At 50.7% G+C, this 18,485-nt stretch overlaps 1 protein-coding gene across 2 annotated transcripts in view; it reads left to right on the top strand.

Annotated features, from left to right (window-relative positions):
• The window catches only part of ADAMTS7 (ADAM metallopeptidase with thrombospondin type 1 motif 7), a 68,536-nt gene that overhangs the window by 9,081 nt on the left and 40,970 nt on the right, over positions 1-18,485 (top strand). For both annotated transcript variants that reach the window (XM_047796075.1, XM_047796074.1), the window contains exons 2-7: positions 1,235-1,590; positions 4,555-4,720; positions 5,788-5,978; positions 15,481-15,564; positions 15,953-16,077; positions 17,255-17,404. In XM_047796075.1, the coding sequence (XP_047652031.1) occupies positions 1,235-1,590; positions 4,555-4,720; positions 5,788-5,978; positions 15,481-15,564; positions 15,953-16,077; positions 17,255-17,404 (1,072 nt within the window). The remainder of the gene's footprint in view (positions 1-1,234; positions 1,591-4,554; positions 4,721-5,787; positions 5,979-15,480; positions 15,565-15,952; positions 16,078-17,254; positions 17,405-18,485) is intronic.

Below are 18,485 nucleotides of genomic sequence, written 5' to 3'. Positions count from 1 at the left end.
GGAATGGAACTTTGGGAGGTATAGCAGAAGTGAGATTAGGGAGGTAACCTTGCCTTGGGTCTCACAGGTCATTGCCACAACTCTGTCTTTTGCTGTATGTGATCTGGGAGCCACCTCAGGGTGTTTGGCAGAGAAGGGCCCTGATCCAGCTGGTTTGGAACGTCCTTGACTGCTTTGTTGAGGGCAGACTAGGCGAAGAGGACCCAAGATGGATGGACAACAGTGGAAGCAGGGATGACCTGGGGGAGGCCCCAGTGAGTGATGGCTTGCAGCGAGATCTTTTGTTTTCTTATGATTTTTATTTTTTCCATTATAGCTGATTTACCATGTTCTGTCAGTTTCTACTGTTGCAGCGAGATCTTAATTCTCTGCTCAGGAATTGAACCTAGGCAGCCTGGTTGAAAACCAGGAATCCTAGCCACTAGATTATCTAGAGGCTAAAAGCAGAATTTAGCCTCTTTCTTGCCACCTGCTGAAAGCAAGAATGTTTCAAGGAGGCAAAGACCGTGAAAATAGGTATAAAATTTGTTAGAGACACTGTACAACATATGGGAGAGTACACAGAGAAGTAGTTTATTTAAGTCGCAAGTAATACACACCCTAAAGAGGAGTGTGGGTGCAGGTGTCCCCCTGAGAAGGGCACCAGAGTGGTGATCTAAATCACTTATATGGGATGGTTCTTCTGGGTCTTTGTTTACCTTTAGCCAATTATCTTGTTTATTTCTCACACCTAACTGGACACAGGACCCTCCCCAATATGCATGCATATCTTTTGGCAAACATGGATTTCAAAGCAAAGGGTGTGGGGAAGGTATCAGGATTTATTATGGCCTGGCACCCCCTCCCTTTTCAAGCCCTCACTGAAAGTAAGTAGGAGTCTTACTGCACATGTGTAATTGGCGAGCTCTCCTTGACCGCAGGAGGGCTTGAAGTGGTCATCTTATCTTTCTAATCCAGCAGAGCTCAGCTCCTCCAATTAACTTTCTCCTCCAGGCGTCAAAGAGAAACAAGGCCCAATTTACTGGGCCCAAGACCCAGCTGTTCTCAGCCCAGGGACCCATCTACCAGGAGGGACCAATTAAGAGGTTCTCGCGATAACTTAGAAGGCGCCGCCTGCTCCAACGAGATGTGGCGTAGAGGTGCTGGGTGGCTGGTGAGGCCGTGCGTCTCCACGCTCAGACCTTAGCCGCCGTACTGGCAGCTCCTCACTCTGTCTTGGGGGTTCTCCCCACAGGGCACGCGGCCCAGGGTCGGGCGGCGCTGGACATCGTGCACCCGGTGCGCGTGGACGCGGGAGGCTCCTTCCTGTCCTACGAGCTGTGGCCCCGCGCGCTGCGGAAGAGGGACGTGTCTGCGCGCCCCACCGCTCCCGCCTTCTACGAGCTGCAGTACCGAGGCCGCGAGCTGCGCTTCAACCTGACCGCCAACCCGCACTTGCTGGCGCCCGGCTTCGTGAGCGAGACGCGGCGGCGAGGCGGCCTGGGCCGAGCGCACATCCGGGCCAGCGCCCCGGCCTGTCATCTGCTCGGCGAGGTGCAGGATCCCGAGCTCGAGGGCGGCCTGGCGGCCATCAGCGCCTGTGACGGCCTGGTGAGTGTGCGCGAGGTGCCCCGGAGGGATGCAGGGCTGCTTCCTCTCTGGCCTGGGGCGCGTCTGCTGGCTTTGACCCCCTGGCTTTTTCTCTCCCAGCTTCCGTATTCACACCTGTAAAATGGAGTGGGCATCACAGGTCTCCTTGTCCTCTAGGACAGCAATTCTTAAACTTTATTATGAACTAGAATCATCCAGGCCTCCTTAAAACCAAGTGTGTTGGGGCGGGGGGGGCGGGTAGGAAATCTTAAATTTCTGGCAGTTTCTCAGTGTTGAAGCTGCAGGTCCAGACACCCAACTTGGAGAATGACTGTTTGTAACTCAGAAAGCAGCTAAGTCCTTTTTCTTGGTTGGAGTGAGGGGTGGGGTGTCAGTTATGACTTTGGTTCCCCCCCTCCACTCCTTTAGGCTTCTCTTCTCCAGGACAGGAGGTGATAAAGCCTCCTCCCAGGCCTCAGCCTCCAGGTTTTTCCAGGTTCAGGTGATGCCCACTCTTGCGTGGGGCCCTAATTGCCTTCTTCTGCTTGGGTGCCTGCTTTAAGCAGCTCTGCTCCAGGCAGGTTAGGGCCCTTTTCTGCTCCCAGCTCCAGAGCGTGAGGTGTGGGAGAACTAGGGGGGATGGGTGTACATTCTCAGACATCCACTGTTCCCAGGGGGCAGCCTCAGCTCAGATTGTTTGGGAAAAACCATGGGCTGTGGCAGGACAGGGCCTAATGACAGCACACAGCACAGAGTTTAGGCTATCTTGGCCTTTGAGCTTATTTGCCTGGGAAAGTGTCATTTACGTACAGAGCCTGTGCTCCTTCCTTTCCATACAGTTAATTAATCTTGTTGAGCCTGTGTGACAGCCACATATATGGGCATTGTTCCCACTTTATAGATGAGGAAACAGGCTCAGAGAGGAACTTGGCCAAGGTCACTCAGTTATCCAGTGGTGGAGTCCATTTAAACTAGGTCTCCAGCCCCTAGAGCTGATGATACACTGTCTAGCATTCCAGACCCTACGTGACCCAACTGGCAGACTTGGAGCCAGTGAGGGAGGTCCGAGGGATGTGGTGGGTTGCACAAAGATACTTTCCAAGGCCCTTCCCTCCCCTGGCCTGAGTGCCAGTGGACATGCCCAAAACTCCCTTTGCTAGCTTCCCTTCTTTGGTGGACCCTGGGACCAGGGAATAGGATGTCTTGCTGGCAGTGGGCATCTTGTTAGATTTGGATGCAGGCTCATTTCTTTCTTTCTTTTTTTTTGTGATAAGATTTCTTTTTCTTTTTGTCTGTTTAGGGCTTCACCCATGGTATATGGACATTTCTAGGCTAGGAGTTGAATTGGAACTGCAGCTGCCTGCCTATGCCACAGCAGTACCATATCCGAGCTGCATCTGCGAACTACCTACACCGAAGCTCACGGCAACGCCAGATCCTTAACTCACTGAGTGAGGCCAGGAATTGAACCTGGATCCTCATGGATATTAGTTGGGTTCATTACCTCTGACTGAGCCACAATGGAAACTCTTTTTTTTTTTTTTTTTTTTTTTAATGGCCGCATCTGCAACATATGGAAGTTTCCAGCCAGGGAGTGAATCCAAGCTGCAGCTGTGGCAACCCTGGATCCTTTAACCCACTGTGCTGGGTGGGGGGGTCAAACCTGCACCTCTGCAGCGACCCAAGCCGCTTCAGTTGTATTCTTAACACAGTGTGCCGCAGCAGGAACTCAAATTTCTTTCTTTTAATTCATATATAATTGATATATTAGTTTCAGACAAGGATTTGATGATACATGTATATATTGTGAAATGATCACAGTAAGTATGGTTACAAATTTATATACATATAGTTGCGTATTTTTTTGGCCATGCCCAGAGCGTGTGGAAGTTCCCTGGGCTAGGGATCAAACCCAAGCCACAGCAGTGACAATGCTGAGCTCTTAATGGCTAGGCCGTCAGGCAACTCCTAGTTAGATTTCTTTTCTTGTGATGAGAACTTTTATGGCTCTTAGTTGGGAGTTCCTGTTGTGGCTCAGCGGGTTACAAACCTGAGGATGCAGGTTCTACTCCTGGCCTCGCTCAGTGGGCTGAGGATCTGGCGTTGCCATTAGCTGTGGTGTAGGTCACAGACGTGGTTTGGATCCTGAGTTGCTGTGGCTGTGATGTAGGCTGGTAGTTGCAGCTCTGATTCAACCTCTAGCCTGGAAACTTGCACATGTGGTGGGTTTAGCCCTAAAAACCATAAAAACAACAACAACAACAACAACAAAACCAAACAAACCAAACAACCCAAAAAATCTCTTGTAGCAACTTTCAGAAATACAACATAGTATTATTAACTGTAGTCACCATGCTGTACATTACATCCCCAGGACTTTTTTTTCCGCCCTTCTTGATGTTAAGCTGCTTTCTTTTTTTTTTTTTTTCCTTTTTTATGGCTGCACCTGTAGCACATGGAAGTTCCTGGGCTAGGGGTTTAATCAGAAGTGTAGCCGCTGGCCTGCACCACAGCCACAGCAACACTGCATCCAAGCCGTATCCCTGACCTGTGCTGCAGCTTGTGCTAGTGCTGGATCCAGGGATCTGTGAGGCCAGGAATTGAACCTCACAGAGATAATGTCGGGTTCTTAACCCGCTGAGCCACAAAGGGAACTCCTGATGTTCAACTTTGAGTTATAATTCCTGCTTATCTCTGAGGATTTCTTGCTTCTCATGGGCTAAGGGGTGGGCTGGGTGTAAGTAGCAGCTTCCTCGGGGAGGTGGCTTCTGAGCTCAGCCTAGAAGCCTTTGGTTCCGTGAAATGGCGGGGAAGGGCATTCCAGGCAGAGGGTACAAAGCGAACCAAGGCCCAGAGGGAGAATGGCAGTGTGTCTGGGGTCAGAAGGGGTGGTGGGCTCTGCTGGGTAGGACAGCCTTTTGGGATGGGTGGGAAGAGCAGCCTAGTGCCAGCCTTCCCTGTGTGACTCTGGTGCTTCTTCCGCAGAAAGGTGTGTTCCAGCTTTCCAACGAGGACTACTTCATTGAGCCCCTAGATGGTGTCCCAGCTCGGACTGGCCGTCCCCAGCCCCATGTGGTGTACAAGCGCCAAGCCCCTGAGACGCGAGCAGAGCAGGACGACTCCAGGGCTCCAGGCACCTGTGGGGTGGAAGGTGAGCATCTCTACTGCCAGCTCTAGGCTAGGGGATGGGCCTGGGGGCATGGACAGTCCTTTCTAGAAGGCTCTATCAACACCACCATGCTCGTCTCCTGTTGGACCAAAGGGTTGCAGACAGACCAACAGACACATCATCATAGCCTGTGCCCTCCAAATGTGCCACGGTGCTGAGGCCTCTGCCTTTCAGGCCTGCCCTAGCTCATCCTGGGACCAACTGCTCTTCCTGCCCCTCACCTTCTTCCCCCACCTCGGGGCTCCGTCTTGCCCTACCCACTTCTCACTCACCGCCTGCGTCACTTCCACCTCTGCCAACCTTTTTTCCTTCTGTGTCCCAGGGAGGTGGCGCCACACCCAGCCCCCGCAGGAGAGATAGTCAGGTCCCACCTCAGAGTAAGGGACTTCTGTTACTGGGCACCTAGAATGTGGCATCAGCATCTCCTCTATAGAGTGCCCCCGGTGCTGGCCAGTCCTGGGAAGGAGCTACCTGCTCAGGGCGGCCAGGGTGTGGGGCCTGTACCGACTTCACAAGCTGCCCACAGCTCAGGGACTCTGTTTGCTGGAACAGATAACCACAGAGATGCACTCTTTGGCCTCAGTTTCTCCAGCTTCGTGGATGTCCTTTCTCTTCTGACCTGGGGGAAGCCTGAGACAGAGGGGCAGGTCTCTAGTGGGGTCAGCTGGCTTGGGGCTTGGCCAGCCTCCACAGGATGGGGGGTTTGCATGTTCTGGAAGGTGTTCCCCCTACCCTACCCCACCCCACCCCAGTGGGGAGGGAGCAGTATGGGCAGGTTGGGACCCCGGAGCTCACCTCACCAGCACAGTGCCTCTCTGTGTTCATATCCACCATTTCACTGATTTCATTGGTTTCATTGGTCCCTGAGGTCACTCTGCGAGGCTGATCAGCTTAGCCCTTTGTAGTAAGGGCTTCCCAGGGTCAGAGAAGGGAAGGGACCAGGTCAAGGTCACCCAGCATTGTTCTGCTGACCGGGCGAGAGGCCCTTCCAATGTGTGCCCTGGGCCAGCCTACTGGCAGCTGACCTGCACCCCATCTGGAGTCCACAGGGTCCCCAGAGCTAGAGTTCCGGCGGGAGCGTTGGGAGCAGCGGCAGCAGTGGCAGCGGCCGAGGCGTCTACAGCAGCGCTCGGTGAGCAGAGAGAAGTGGGTGGAGACCTTGGTGGTGGCCGACCCCAAGATGGTGGAGTACCACGGGCAGCCCAACGTCGAGAGCTACGTGCTGACCATTATGAACATGGTGAGGCTGCCAGGGGTGGTGTCGGGGAGGTGCAAAGGGGGCGTGTGGCCCAGGCCTCATGTGGGACGTACAGGCTCCACGCTCCTGAGTACTGGAGGGGATGGGGGGTTCCCCACAGGGAGTCCGTCACTGGGAGAGAGCCTGGACAGAGGTGGGGCCCTCGGGGCTGCTGTTGGGGAAACACCTTTGGGTGTCATGCCACCTGCTGGCTCAGCAACCTCCATGCACTGCAGGGACTAGAGCTGGGGGAGGGGAGGCCGAGCTGGGGGAGCCTCAACCCTGTGCCCGCCCTGGGGGAGCTTGTAGACTGGTTGGCTCATCCACACCGCTCTGAACAAAGACCTCCCTCCTCTGTGTGCTGGGACCTGTGCTGGGGACACAGAAGGGCCCAGTCAGACTAGCCCCTGGCTGAGACGTCAGCACACGTGAGCGTTAGATCTGTTCAGTTCTGGGGTCTAACTAGCTGGTGCCTTGGGGCAAGCCACGCTCCTTCTCTTAGCCTTGGCTTCTGCTCATCTGTGGACTGGGGGTGACAGTACTGCCTTACAGGATGTCATACTGCTCTGGACCCCACAGGACGGTTGAGCTAACCTAGGCACTGAGAGGGTGAGTGACTTGCCCAGGTCCCACAGCAAGGCAGGACAGAGCCGAACAGGAGCCCAGGTCCCACATAGGGCACCATGGCAGGTTGGAGCTGGTGATTCTCCGAGCTGCCTGTAGTGCCAGCCGCTCCCTCCCTGCTGCTGCCGCCCAGATATGCAGGTGGGAGGCCTCAGGCAGCCAGGCTGCTTCCTGCGGCCCCTGCAGGAAAGACCTCTGCCCTGGCTTTCTTAGCAGGTCACCCACTGCCCAGCTCTGTTTCCCTCTGGGTTGGGTGGCTAAGAGCGGGGCGGGGGGGCGGGGGGGGGGTGTGCTCTGCAGCTGATGTGCCAGCCTTTGATCTCCGGCAACACCTCTGGACTGTTTAAGGTCTAGTTACCCCTTTTAAAGCCATGGAGCCTGGGCTCGGAGAAAGGTGGGGTCTCTGTACGTATCCATTAGACCCTCACTGCTTGAGTCCCTATGGGCAAGCTCAGCTCTAGGCCAGTTTCTACCCGACTTGGCCACCCTTGATGGCTCCCTGCTCCTTATAGAATAAAAGCCATGGCCTTCTGCTTAGCACTTGAGGCCTCTAAGGACCAGCCAAGTCTCCATTTAGCTTTGTCTGTCCAGGAAGAGGAATGACTAAAGGCCAGGGTTCAGAGTGGGGGCTGCTGCTGAAGAGCAGGGCCTGGTTCCTGGGCTGGGAAGTGGGCAAGGTCGGGTTCCCAGGCCATGAAGTCCTTTCCTTCCATTCTCCCTTCTCAGAGGCTCAGCCTGAAAGAAACCTTGAGCTTGGCTGGAGCCACTGATGGTTGGCTGGGTTCACTTGCCTCACTTTTGCTGAGTGATCTGGGTGCCCAGGTACTGAGCCCTCCAGGTTCCCTGGGCCATCCCCTGGGTAGCGGATTAGGGATTTGGTCCCAGAGCCTGGCCCCTTCCTGTCTCCCTGTCCAGGCTCGTAGGACACATGCATTCATGTTATGAGCCCCACCCTGGGAGGGCGGTCTGGCTCTCATATTCACCTGCTCTGGACAGCATCAGGTTTTCCTGAGCTGACCAGTCCAGCACCGGTTAGGACACAGTGGGGACACCTATGAGCCTAACAGTGCTAGACACCAAGGGGAGACCCCAGGAGATGGCAGGGGCACTGGTGGCATGCAGCCAGCCTCTCAGGAGGCCTGGACTGTGTGTTAGGGCTGGAGCCTTGGGAACACCTGTTACTTGTCTAGTTGTCCATACTCACTGGTTCCTCTAAGCCTCAGCCCCATTCACTTGAGGTTCAGAGAGGCCAAGGGACTTGCCCAGGGTCACAATAAGTGGCCGAGCTGGGACGGGAGCTCAGATTCATCTGTTTCCAAAGTCCTGCTCTGTTCTCTCTGCACCACAGGCTGCTCCAGAGCAGGACAGCTGGGTAGCACGGTGGCTGGGGTGGACTGGAATGATGGGGATGGGGAGAACTTACTCCCTTTTCCCTCTGGAGCAGATGTTTGTTCATCGAAGCTGACAAGCTGAGTGCCAGCTTGGTACCAAGCATAAGGTGATGGATGCATAAGAAGAGGATCTGGCGCTCAGGAAACTCTGCCTCACTGTAGCATTTCTCAAAGAATATTCCAGGCAGTACTTGTTCCAAGGGAAGCTAATAAGTGTTCTGTGGGGAAAGATGCTGCTGTTGAAAAAGTCTGGCAACTCGGGGTTTTTTGGGTTGGTTGGTTTGTTTGTTTTAAAGTAACACAGACTTCTTTATTGCAGGACTTCTCAGAGCCTCCAAAGAGAGGAGGCAGGCAGCACTTTCCAAACTTAGGAAGTAAGAGCAGAAGCTTTATTGCAGTCAGATCTGGATTCTGAGCCCATATTCAGCCTCTTTTTGAGCCTCAGTTACTCCATCTGTAAAATGGGGATAATTGGTGCCTGCCTGGGCAGTAAAAAGGTTAAGTGTGGGGTGGGGGGCAGGGGAGGAGTTCCCATTGTGGCTCAGTGGTAATGAGAGTGGGTTTGATCCCCAGCCCTGCTCAGTGGGTTAAGGATCCGTGAGCTGAAATGTAGGTCGTAGACGTGGCTCGGACTGGCGTGGCTGTGGCATAGGCCGGCAGCTATAGCTCCAGTTTGACCCCTAGCCTGGAAACTTCGATATGCTGCAGGTGTGGCCCTAAAAAGCGCTCCCCCACTAAAAAAAAAAAGTTTAAGTGCAATGGGCATGTGAAACTCCCAGCACAAAGCCTGTGTGCCTTAGGTTTGGTCAGTGTTGGCTGCTGCTGTTGTGGCTGCTGAAGCACCTGTCCTTCAGCCCCACAGCCACCTTCAGGACAGTCTCACTTCTCTTTACTGGGGCCTCTTACAGTTTCCAGTTTGTCAGTGTCCTCTCTCTGCCAGACCCAGACTGAGTCTGGGAGCCCATCTGGGTCTATTCCAAGCATAGCAGGAGAAGCCCCCTCCCCTGTTTTGTGCCCCCAATTCTGTTCATGTCCTCTGAGCTCACAGCCCCCCTTTTTTTCAATAACCATTTTTTCAAGTTGAAGTATAATTTACAATGTTGTGTTAACTCAATCACTGCTGTATACCTGAAGCTATCTATTTTTTTAATTTTTTTTAGATTCTTTTCCATTATAGGTTATTACAAGATATTGAATATAGTTCCTTATGCTATGTAGTGCGTCCTTGTTGTTTATCTGTTTTATACGTAGTACTCTGTACATCTTAATCTCAAAGTCCTGTTTATCCCCCTTCTGCCCAGCCTGCTATCCCCTCTGGTAACCATAAGTTTTCTATGTATGTGAGTCTATTTATGTTTTCTAAATAAGTTCATTTATATCATTTAAGGTTTTACATGTAAGTGATATCATATGCTGTTTGTCTTTGACTTCACTCAGTATAATCTCTAGATCTACTTCACTCAGTATAATCTCTAGATCTATCCATATTGCTGCAAATGGCATTATTTCATTTTTTTAATGGCTGAGAAATATTCCATTGTGTGTATATACTATGTTGTCTTTATCCATTCATCTGTCAATGGACATTTAGGTTGCTTCCATATCTTGGCTATCGTGAATAGTGCTGCAGTGAACATTAGGGTGCATGTATCTTTTAAAATTAGAGTTTTCTCTGGATACATGCCCAGGACTGGGATCGCTGGATCATACGGTAGTTCTGTCTTTAGTATTTTAAGGAATGTCCTTAACTGTTCTCTGTAGTGGGTACACCAATCACAGGCCCTTTTCGAGTGGCTCATGTCATACTGCCAGCTCACTGGGAGCTCATGGCTTCCTGTAACCCCCAGATCTTACTTTCAGGAACATCACCCGCCCCTGCTTGCTCTCTGGACTTGCACCAGAACAGGGCTCATCTTCCCTGGTTATTGTTTATCCAGTTGGAACCACCATGCTGAACTCAGGCTATAGGTGCTCGGTTGACTTGGTCAAGAAGTAACCACTCTGGGAGTTCCCGTTGTGGCTCAGTGGTTAACGAACTCGACTAGGATCCGTGAGGACGAGGGTTCGATCCCTGGCCTTGCTCGGTGGGTTAAGGATCCAGTGTTGCTGTGAGCTGTGGTGAAGGTCATAGACACGGATCAGATCCTGAGTTGCTGTGGTTGTGGTATAGGCTGGCAGCCACAGCTCCCATTCTCCTCCTAGCCTTGGAACCTCCATATGCTGCTTGTGTGGCCCTAAAAAGACAAAAAACCACTGCCTCCCTCCGGTGCCTCTGCATCTGTTTCACCTCCATACTTCTTGGGGGACAGTGAGAAGTGTTGTATACTCTGGGGGGGTGGGGGGCGGCTTTGTGGTATCGGGAAGCTGTCTTAGCCCTGACTTAGAACATTGGGGGGGGGGTGCTGGATGTTGGGACCCTCAGGGTCTTGTCATCCTAAGGCGTCTCTTTGTTGGGGGCTGCTGCGAGAGTTCACCTGCATGTCATCTAGGAAAGACTTGTTCTTTTAATCTGACTTTCTCCAGTGTATTGTTTCCATTTTCACTTTTTTTTTAATTTTAATTTTTTTTTTGTCTTTTGTCTTTTTAGGGCAGTACCCGCAGCATATGAAGGTTCCCAGGCTAGGGGTCCAATCGGAGCTGTAGCTGCCAGCCTACAACACAGCCACAGCCATGGCAGATCCGAGACTTGTCTTCGACCTACACCACAGCTCACAGCAATGCTGGATCCTTAACCCACTGAGCGAGGCCAGGGATCGAACCTGCAACCTCATGGTTCCTAGTCGGATACGTTTCTGCTGTAGCCATGGCTGAAACGCCTTGCTTTTTTTTTTTTTTTTTTTTAATGAGGAAAAACTGGGAAAACTTAGCAAGTACCCAAGATTCATTCATTCAACTATTTCTTTTTTTAATTTAATTTAATTCTTTATTACTCGAACGAATTTATCACATCTGTAGTTGTATAATGATCATAACAATCCAATTTCACGGGATTTTCATCCCATAACCCAAGCACACCCCCCCTACCCCCCAAACTGTCTCCTCCAGAGACCATAAGTTTTTCAATGTCTGTGAGTCAGCATCTGTTCTGCAAAGAAGTTCAGTCTGTCCTTTTTTCAGATTCTGCATATCAGCGAAAGCATTTGATGTTGGTGTCTCATTGTATGACTGACTTCACTTAGCATGATAATTTCTAGGTCCATCCATGTTGCTAAAAATGCCGGCATTTCATTCCTTTTAATGGCTGAGTAATATTCCATTGTGTATATGTACCACAACTTTTTTTTTTTTTTCTCTTAGCTGGTTGGGTTTGCTTCCCCAACTTTTTATTTATTTATTTATTTTTTGATTTTTTTATTTTCCCACTGTACAGCAAGGGGGTCAGGTTATCCTTACATGTATACATTACAATTACATTTTTCCCCCCACCCTTTGTTCTGTTGCAACATGAGTATCTAGACAAAGTTCTCAATGCTATTCAGCAGGATCTCCTTGTATATCTATTCTAAGTTGTGTCTGATAAGCCCAAGCTCCTGATCCCTCCCACTCCCTCCCCCTCCCATCAGGCAGCCACAAGTCTCTTCTCCAAGTCCATGATTTTCTTTTCTGAGGAGATGTTCATTTGTGCTGGGTATTAGATTCCAGTTATAAGTGATATCATATGGTATTTGTCTTTGTCTTTCTGGCTCATTTCACTCAGTATGAGAGTCTCTAGTTCCATCCATGTTGCTGCAAATGGCATTATGTCATTCTTTTTTATGGCTGAGTAGTATTCCATTGTGTATATATACCACATCTTCCGAACCCAATCTTCTGTCGATGGACATTTGGGTTGTTTCCATGTCCTGGCTATTGTGAATAGTGCTGCAATGAACATGCGGGTGCACGTGTCTCTTTTAAGTAGAGTTTTGTCCGGATAGATGCTCGAGAGTGGGATTGTGGGGTCATATGGAAGTTCTATGTATAGACTTCTAAGGTATCTCCAAAATGTTCTCCATAATGGCTATACCAGTTTACATTCCCACCAACAGTGCAGGAGGGTTCCCTTTTCTCCACAGCCCCTCCAGCACTTGTTCTTTGTGGATTTATTAATGATGGCCATTCTGACTGGTGTGAGGTGGTATCTCATGGTAGTTTTGATTTGCATTTCTCATATAATCAGCGATGTTGAGCATTTTTTCATGTGTTTGTTGGCCATCTGTATATCTTCTTTGGAGAAATGTTTATTCAGGTCTTTTGCCCATTTTTCCATTGATTGATTGGCTTTTCTGCTGTTGGGTTGTATAAGTTGTTTATATATTCTAGAGATTAAGCCCTTGTCAGTTGCATCATTTGAAACTATTTTCTCCCATTCTGTAAGTTGTCTTTTTGTTTTCTTTTGGGTTTCCTTTGCTGTGCAAAAGCTTTTCAGTTTGATGAGGTCCCATGGGTTTATTTTTGCTCTAATTTCTATTGCTTTAGGAGACTGACCTGAGAAAATATTCATGATGTTGATGTCAGAGAGTGTTTGCCTATGTTTTCTTCTAGGAGTTTGATGGTGTCCTGTCGTATATTTAAGTCTTTCAGCCATTTGGAGTTTATTTTTGTGCATGGTGTGAGGGTGTGTTCTAGCTTCATTGCTGTGCATGCAGCTGTCCAGGTTTCCCAGCAATGCTTGCTGAATAGACTTTCTTTTTCCCATTTTATGTTCTTGCCTCCCTTGTCAAAGATTAATTGACCGTAGGTGTCCGGGTTTATTTCCCGGTTCTCTATTCTGTTCCATGGGTCTGTCTGTCTGTTTTGATACCAGTACCACACTGTTTTGATGACTGTGGCTTTGTAGTATTTCTTGAAGTCTGGGAGAGTTTTGCCTCCTGCTTGGTTTTTGTTTCTCAGGATTGCTTTGGCGATTCCGGGTCTTTTGTTGTTCCATATAAATGTTTGGATTGTTTGTTCTAGTTCTGTGAAAAATGTCCTGGGTAATTTGATAGGGATTGCATTGAATCTGTAGATTGCTTTGGGTAGTATGGCCATTTTTACAATATTGATTTTTCCAATCCATGAACATGGAATATCTTTCCATTTCTTTACATCTTCTTTGATTTCTTTGATTAAAGTTTTATAGTTCTCGGCATATAGGTCCTTTACCTCCTTGGTCAGGTGTATTCCAAGGTATTTGATTTTGTGAGTGTACCACAACTTCTTGATCCACTCCTCTGTCGATGGACATTTAGGTTGTTTCCATGTCTTGGCTATTGCAAATAGTGCTGCAATGAACATTGGAGTACATGTGTCTTTGTGAGTCGTGGTTTTCTCTGGATAGATGCCCAGGAGTGGGATTGCTGGATCAAATGGTAGTTCTATTTTTAGTTTTCTGAGGCATCTCCATACTGTTTTCCGCAGTGGTTGCACCAGTTGACAATCCTATCGTCAGTGTGATAGGGTTCCTTTTTCTCCACACCCTCTCCAGCACTTATTGTTTGTAGACTTTTGGATGATGGCCATTCTGGCTGGTGTAAGGTGGTACCTCATAGTGGTTTTGATTTGCATTTCTCTAATAATGAGTGATGTTGAACATCTTTTCATGTGTTTCTTGGCCATCTGTATGTCTTCTTTGGAGAACTGTCTGTTTAGATCTTCTGCCCATTTTTTGATGGGGTTATTTGTTTTTTTTGGTATGGAGCTACAGAAGGTGTTTATAAATTTTGGAGATGAATCCCTTGTCAGTTGATTCACTTGCAAATATTTTCTCCCATTCTGTGGGTTGTCTTTTTGTTTATGTTTAGGGGTTTCCTTTGCTGTGCAGAAACTTTGAAGTTTGATTAGGTCCCATTTGTTTATTTTTGTTTTTATTGTCAATACTCCCTAAGAGGTGGATCTGAGAAGATGTTGCTGTCGTTTCTGTCAGAGAGTGTTTGGCCTATGTTTTCCTCTAAGAGTTTTATAGTGTCTGGTCTTATGTCTAGGTCTTTCATCCATTTGGAGTTTATTTTTGTGTATAGTGTTGGGGAGTGTTCTAATTTCATTCTTTTACATGTGGCTTCAACAACTACTTCTTGAGTCCATAATGTGTGAGGTACTTGACAGAGCCCTGTGGCTGTCAGAGGGAGCCCACACAGACACTGCCCTCACGGAGCTTATGGTTTGGAAGAGAGACGTTAATGAAACAGTCACCCTGATGAATACGAAGCTGTGATGGACAAATTCATGGTGGTTTGGGAGTGTCATGTAGAGTAAAGGCTCCCCAGAAGACAGGATGGAGGGCTGGGGAGCTGGAGAGAGGGTAAGAGGTCACTTGAGAGGGAAGTTGTCCCAGGCTGAGGGCACAGCATTTTCAAAGGCCCTGTGATAGGAAGCATCAGGGAATTCTGAGAGAAATCCAGAGGGTGTGGGGAGGGGGAGTAAAGCCGGAGAGGCAGGCAGGGGCCAGACCACCCAAGCCTGTGTGCCCCAGACCTAAGACTTTTGTCTTTAGCCTGTGGATAGTGAAGACTCAGTCATTGCTCTAAGCCAGGGCATAGTGGGATTGGATTTGCATTTCACCTACAGATGACTGGCAAAGCAAAATTTAGGAGGCAAAATTGGCTGATGTGAAGGAGGAGGGCAGTGCGGGGGGGAGGTGCCAGGCTCCAGCCCGTGGAGGGAGGTGGCAGGCTCATTGCATCCCCGTCTTCACCATTCCTGACCTTGGGTTCTGTAGTGTCATTCATCTCCATTATCAGTGATTTTTGTTCCCTCTTAACTGTGTTTTTTGTCTGTTCCTATTTGAATATTATTTTTCTCTATGGAATTGCTAGAAGGCAACTCACAGCTGGCATGTCCTAACATTTCTGCCTGCTGGGAACCTGACATCTCTCCTCAGTTGTTGGCTGGCCTCTTCTTCTTCTGAGGGAGCTTTAAAAGAGCAGATAGCTTTACCCCTCACTTCCTGCAACATGGCCCACAATCTACCTTTGGGGGTGGCCTTCTGTCTTTGTGTTGAGTGGTGATCTACCCGTGTAGCTATAGGGGTGTTGAAGAGACATGCACACCTGCCCTCTTAGGCCTGTGGCTCTCAGCCCCAGGGAAGGAGGGCCTTGGCCTGCCTCCACCCTCCCCCAGGCTCTGCCTAGGACATGCCTCATGGGAGGGCTTACTCCAGGAAATCTGGTCCTGGTGTTCCCAGGGTGGGGGGGACTGCAGGGCTGTCCCAGCCCAGGGAAGAGTAGGGCCCTGTGATGGGCCAAAAGCCAGCCTTTGGAGATGTGAGCTGAGGCGTAGGATCCTGAGCTGGTACTCAGGATTTGCTTGGGACAGGGTGGGGCTTGGGAGGCCCTTCTGTCCTCCCCTGGTTCTGCCAATGCAGGATTAGGGAAGTGCATGTACAAGTATGGGCACTTTGATGAGATGTGTGCACTGGGTGAGCTAGCCTGGATGTGAATCTGGGTGTGCATCCTCCAGGTAGGTTGGAGGGGGGCAGGGGTTGCCCATATCTTGTATCTAGGGTGACAGCCTGACTGTTACCTCTTGGGCAGGTGGCTGGCCTGTTCCATGACCCCAGCATCGGGAACCCCATCCATATCACCATCGTGCGCCTGATCCTGTTGGAAGATGAGGAGGTGAGAAGTCACGTGGCCTCACGCTGCCCCCTGGGATAGGTATCATCTCCCAGAGCCCTCCTGCCATTTATTGAGCTGCTTTGTGTAGAAGGACACTGTGAGGGCCTCCTTGGCCCAAGCAGTATCACATGTTACCCCTGGTCCCTGGCTGACCCTCTCTTAAGTCCCCTTTGGATGGTGCCCGTGGGAGGGTTGGCTAGACTGGAGGCTGGACTGGGGCCCACAGGCCTGGCTGCTTGTTTGCTGTCACCTCTGGGCCCCTGTCCCATCCCTCCCTTCCCTTCCTAGGTCTCCTCTGGATGGTGCCCAGGGGAGGGGTGTGGAGAATTGACCTGACCCTTCAGAGCTCGGGGGAGGCTTGAGTAGTAGCTGCTCTCTCTGCTCCTAGGAGGACCTAAAGATCACTCACCATGCAGACAATACCCTGCGGAGCTTTTGCAAGTGGCAGAAAAGCATCAACATGAAAGGGGACGCTCACCCTCTGCACCATGACACTGCCATCCTGCTCACCAGGTACTGCCAGCTGTGAGGGGGTGGGCCATGGGTGCACCCGGCAGAGCCTGCGTCGCAGAGAGGTGACCCTTGAGAAGTCCCAGGATGAGGGGTGACACGGCCCTGCTCTCAGGGAGCCTCATCTTTTTTTTTTTTTTTTGGTCTTTTGTCTTTTTAGGGTTGCATCTGCAGCACATGGAGGTTCCCAGCCTAGGGGTCCAATTGGAGCTACAGCTGCTAGCCACAGCCACACCAGATCTGAGCCGTGTCTGTGACCTACACAGCTCATGGCAGTGCCGGATCCTTAACCCACTGAGCAGGGCTGGAGATCGAACCCACATCCTAATGGATCCTAGTTGGCTTTGTTAACCACTGAGCCATGATGGGAACTCCTCAGGGAGCCTCATTTTGAGGAGAGTTTGTGCTCTTTTGACCTAAGACTGGATTCCAGCAGCACTTGGGGTGATGTGTTTATTTTGGGATAACTATTTCATGCAGTTGTCAGAAATAATGCAGGAAGATACTGTTTACCTTTCCCCCAGTTTCCCCTGTGATAACATCTGGTGTAAGTGTAGTGCAACAGCCCAACCAGGAAACTGATACTCATACAATCCACAGACCAAACTCAGGTTTTGCCAGTTTTACACGCACATATTTGTGTGTGTGTCTTGAGTTCTGTGCAGTTTTATCACCTCCACAGTCTAGATAGAGGTTCTGTTAGAAGGATCTCTCGTGCTGCTCTCATAGCTGTCCCCACCCCCAATACGACTCCAGCCTCTGGTGACTACCAGTCTGTTCCAAGGCAGTATTTTTTTTTTTTTTTTCCCACTGTACAGCAAGGGGGTCAGGTTATCCTTACATGTATACATTACAATTATATTTTTTCCCCCAAAAGGCAGTATTTTTTAACATGAGGTGGAGTTACTTCCCTCCGCTGGGTTCTGGCAACTTCTCTCAGCACCCTTTCTGGGGAAGTAATCCAAATTGTCTGTTCCCCAAGCCCTGATAGGTGTCCTGTGTGAACGAGGGTACCTGTTCCCAGATGCTCCTGTGCTGGTATCAGAGCGGCAGGAGGGGTATCCTTCTCACTCCCACCCTCCCTCGGAGTCAGCAGGGCCCCTCCCCTGGCCCCCTCAGCTTGGGTGGGCTTGGCTCCTGGCCAGGTCAGCCTGAGGACCCCTTCTCTCTGCATGTGCAGGAAGGACCTGTGTGCGGCCATGAACCGACCCTGCGAGACCCTGGGCCTGTCCCATGTGGCGGGCATGTGCCAGCCGCACCGCAGCTGCAACATCAATGAGGACACGGGCCTGCCCCTGGCCTTCACCGTGGCCCATGAGCTTGGGCACAGGTACCCTCCATCTCCCCACTCCTTACTGCTGCCCGCTACACTAAGAGCCCGGCCTCACCTTCCAACCTGAGGGAACCAGACAGCCAAGCTGATGGCCCACACAATCCCAGGGAAGGGAGCCCTGCCTTAAGGAATGAGCCAGCCTGGCCCTATGCTGTCCCTGCAGTGTCCCCAGCCCCATAGCCAGGCTGCTTCCTGGTTAGACAGGAGAAGGGCCCACCTGGACTGGAGTGAGTCTTACTTGCGGTGGGGTTGAGATGGGCCAGAAAGTCACCATAGGTCTTTGTCCCTTGTATTGCCCTCAGCGCTTGCATTTTTGATTCTTGGTCCCTACCATGTCCCTATTCCTAATTGCTCTGGGACCTCAGGCAGGTTCCCTGCCTTCTCTGGGCCTGTGTGGTCCATGTTGGTTGAAGGGGTTAGATTCTGTGATGTCCAAGGCTCCCTGTGTTGGACACCTGCCTGAGGCTGCTATGCCTAAGCATGGCCCATGCCATCCACCAGCTGTGCCTGGACTGTGTAGTCATGAATCTCACAGCATTTTAGGCAGCCTGGGAGCCAGTGATGGCCGTCTGGTCTGAGGTGTGGGGCCCTCCCTGAGGATTGAGTGAGATAGTGTTTCTCAAAGTGCTTAATATGCTGCCTGGCACATAGGAAGTGCTCAGCAAACAGTTTTTCTCACGTCTTTCCCAAGGGCGGTCTCCTGAGACCTTTTCTGTGGCACAAGAGCTGAGACTCCCTAACTCCACTGCACAGCCTTGGGACAGGAACCGAGGGGTGGGGTGAACTCTGTCAGACTGTTCTTGGTGCCAGCGAGTTTCAGGGGCCCCAGCGGGCCCTGTGCGTGCTGCTGGGCCTGCCCTTGTTGGCCAGCTCAGGGCAGAAGCAGGAGTGCTTTCCCTGGCGCTCAGTTCAGGCTCAGGCTGGTGCTCCTGGAGGAGGGTCCTGGGGGATACTGGTTATCACACCCAAGTTTAACCTTAAGGAAACCGAGGCCCAGAGATGGAATGTGACTTTCCCCAGGCCACACAGGGATTTGGAGTCAGGGCCAGGCCTGGGAGCTAGGATTCGGCACCTCGCA

This window comes from Phacochoerus africanus, chromosome 9, assembly GCF_016906955.1.
Source record: "Phacochoerus africanus isolate WHEZ1 chromosome 9, ROS_Pafr_v1, whole genome shotgun sequence".
Classification (NCBI taxonomy): domain Eukaryota; kingdom Metazoa; phylum Chordata; class Mammalia; order Artiodactyla; family Suidae; genus Phacochoerus; species Phacochoerus africanus.
The sequence above is the reverse complement of the archived record's forward strand: the minus strand, read 5'-3'. Positions and strand labels throughout refer to the sequence as shown.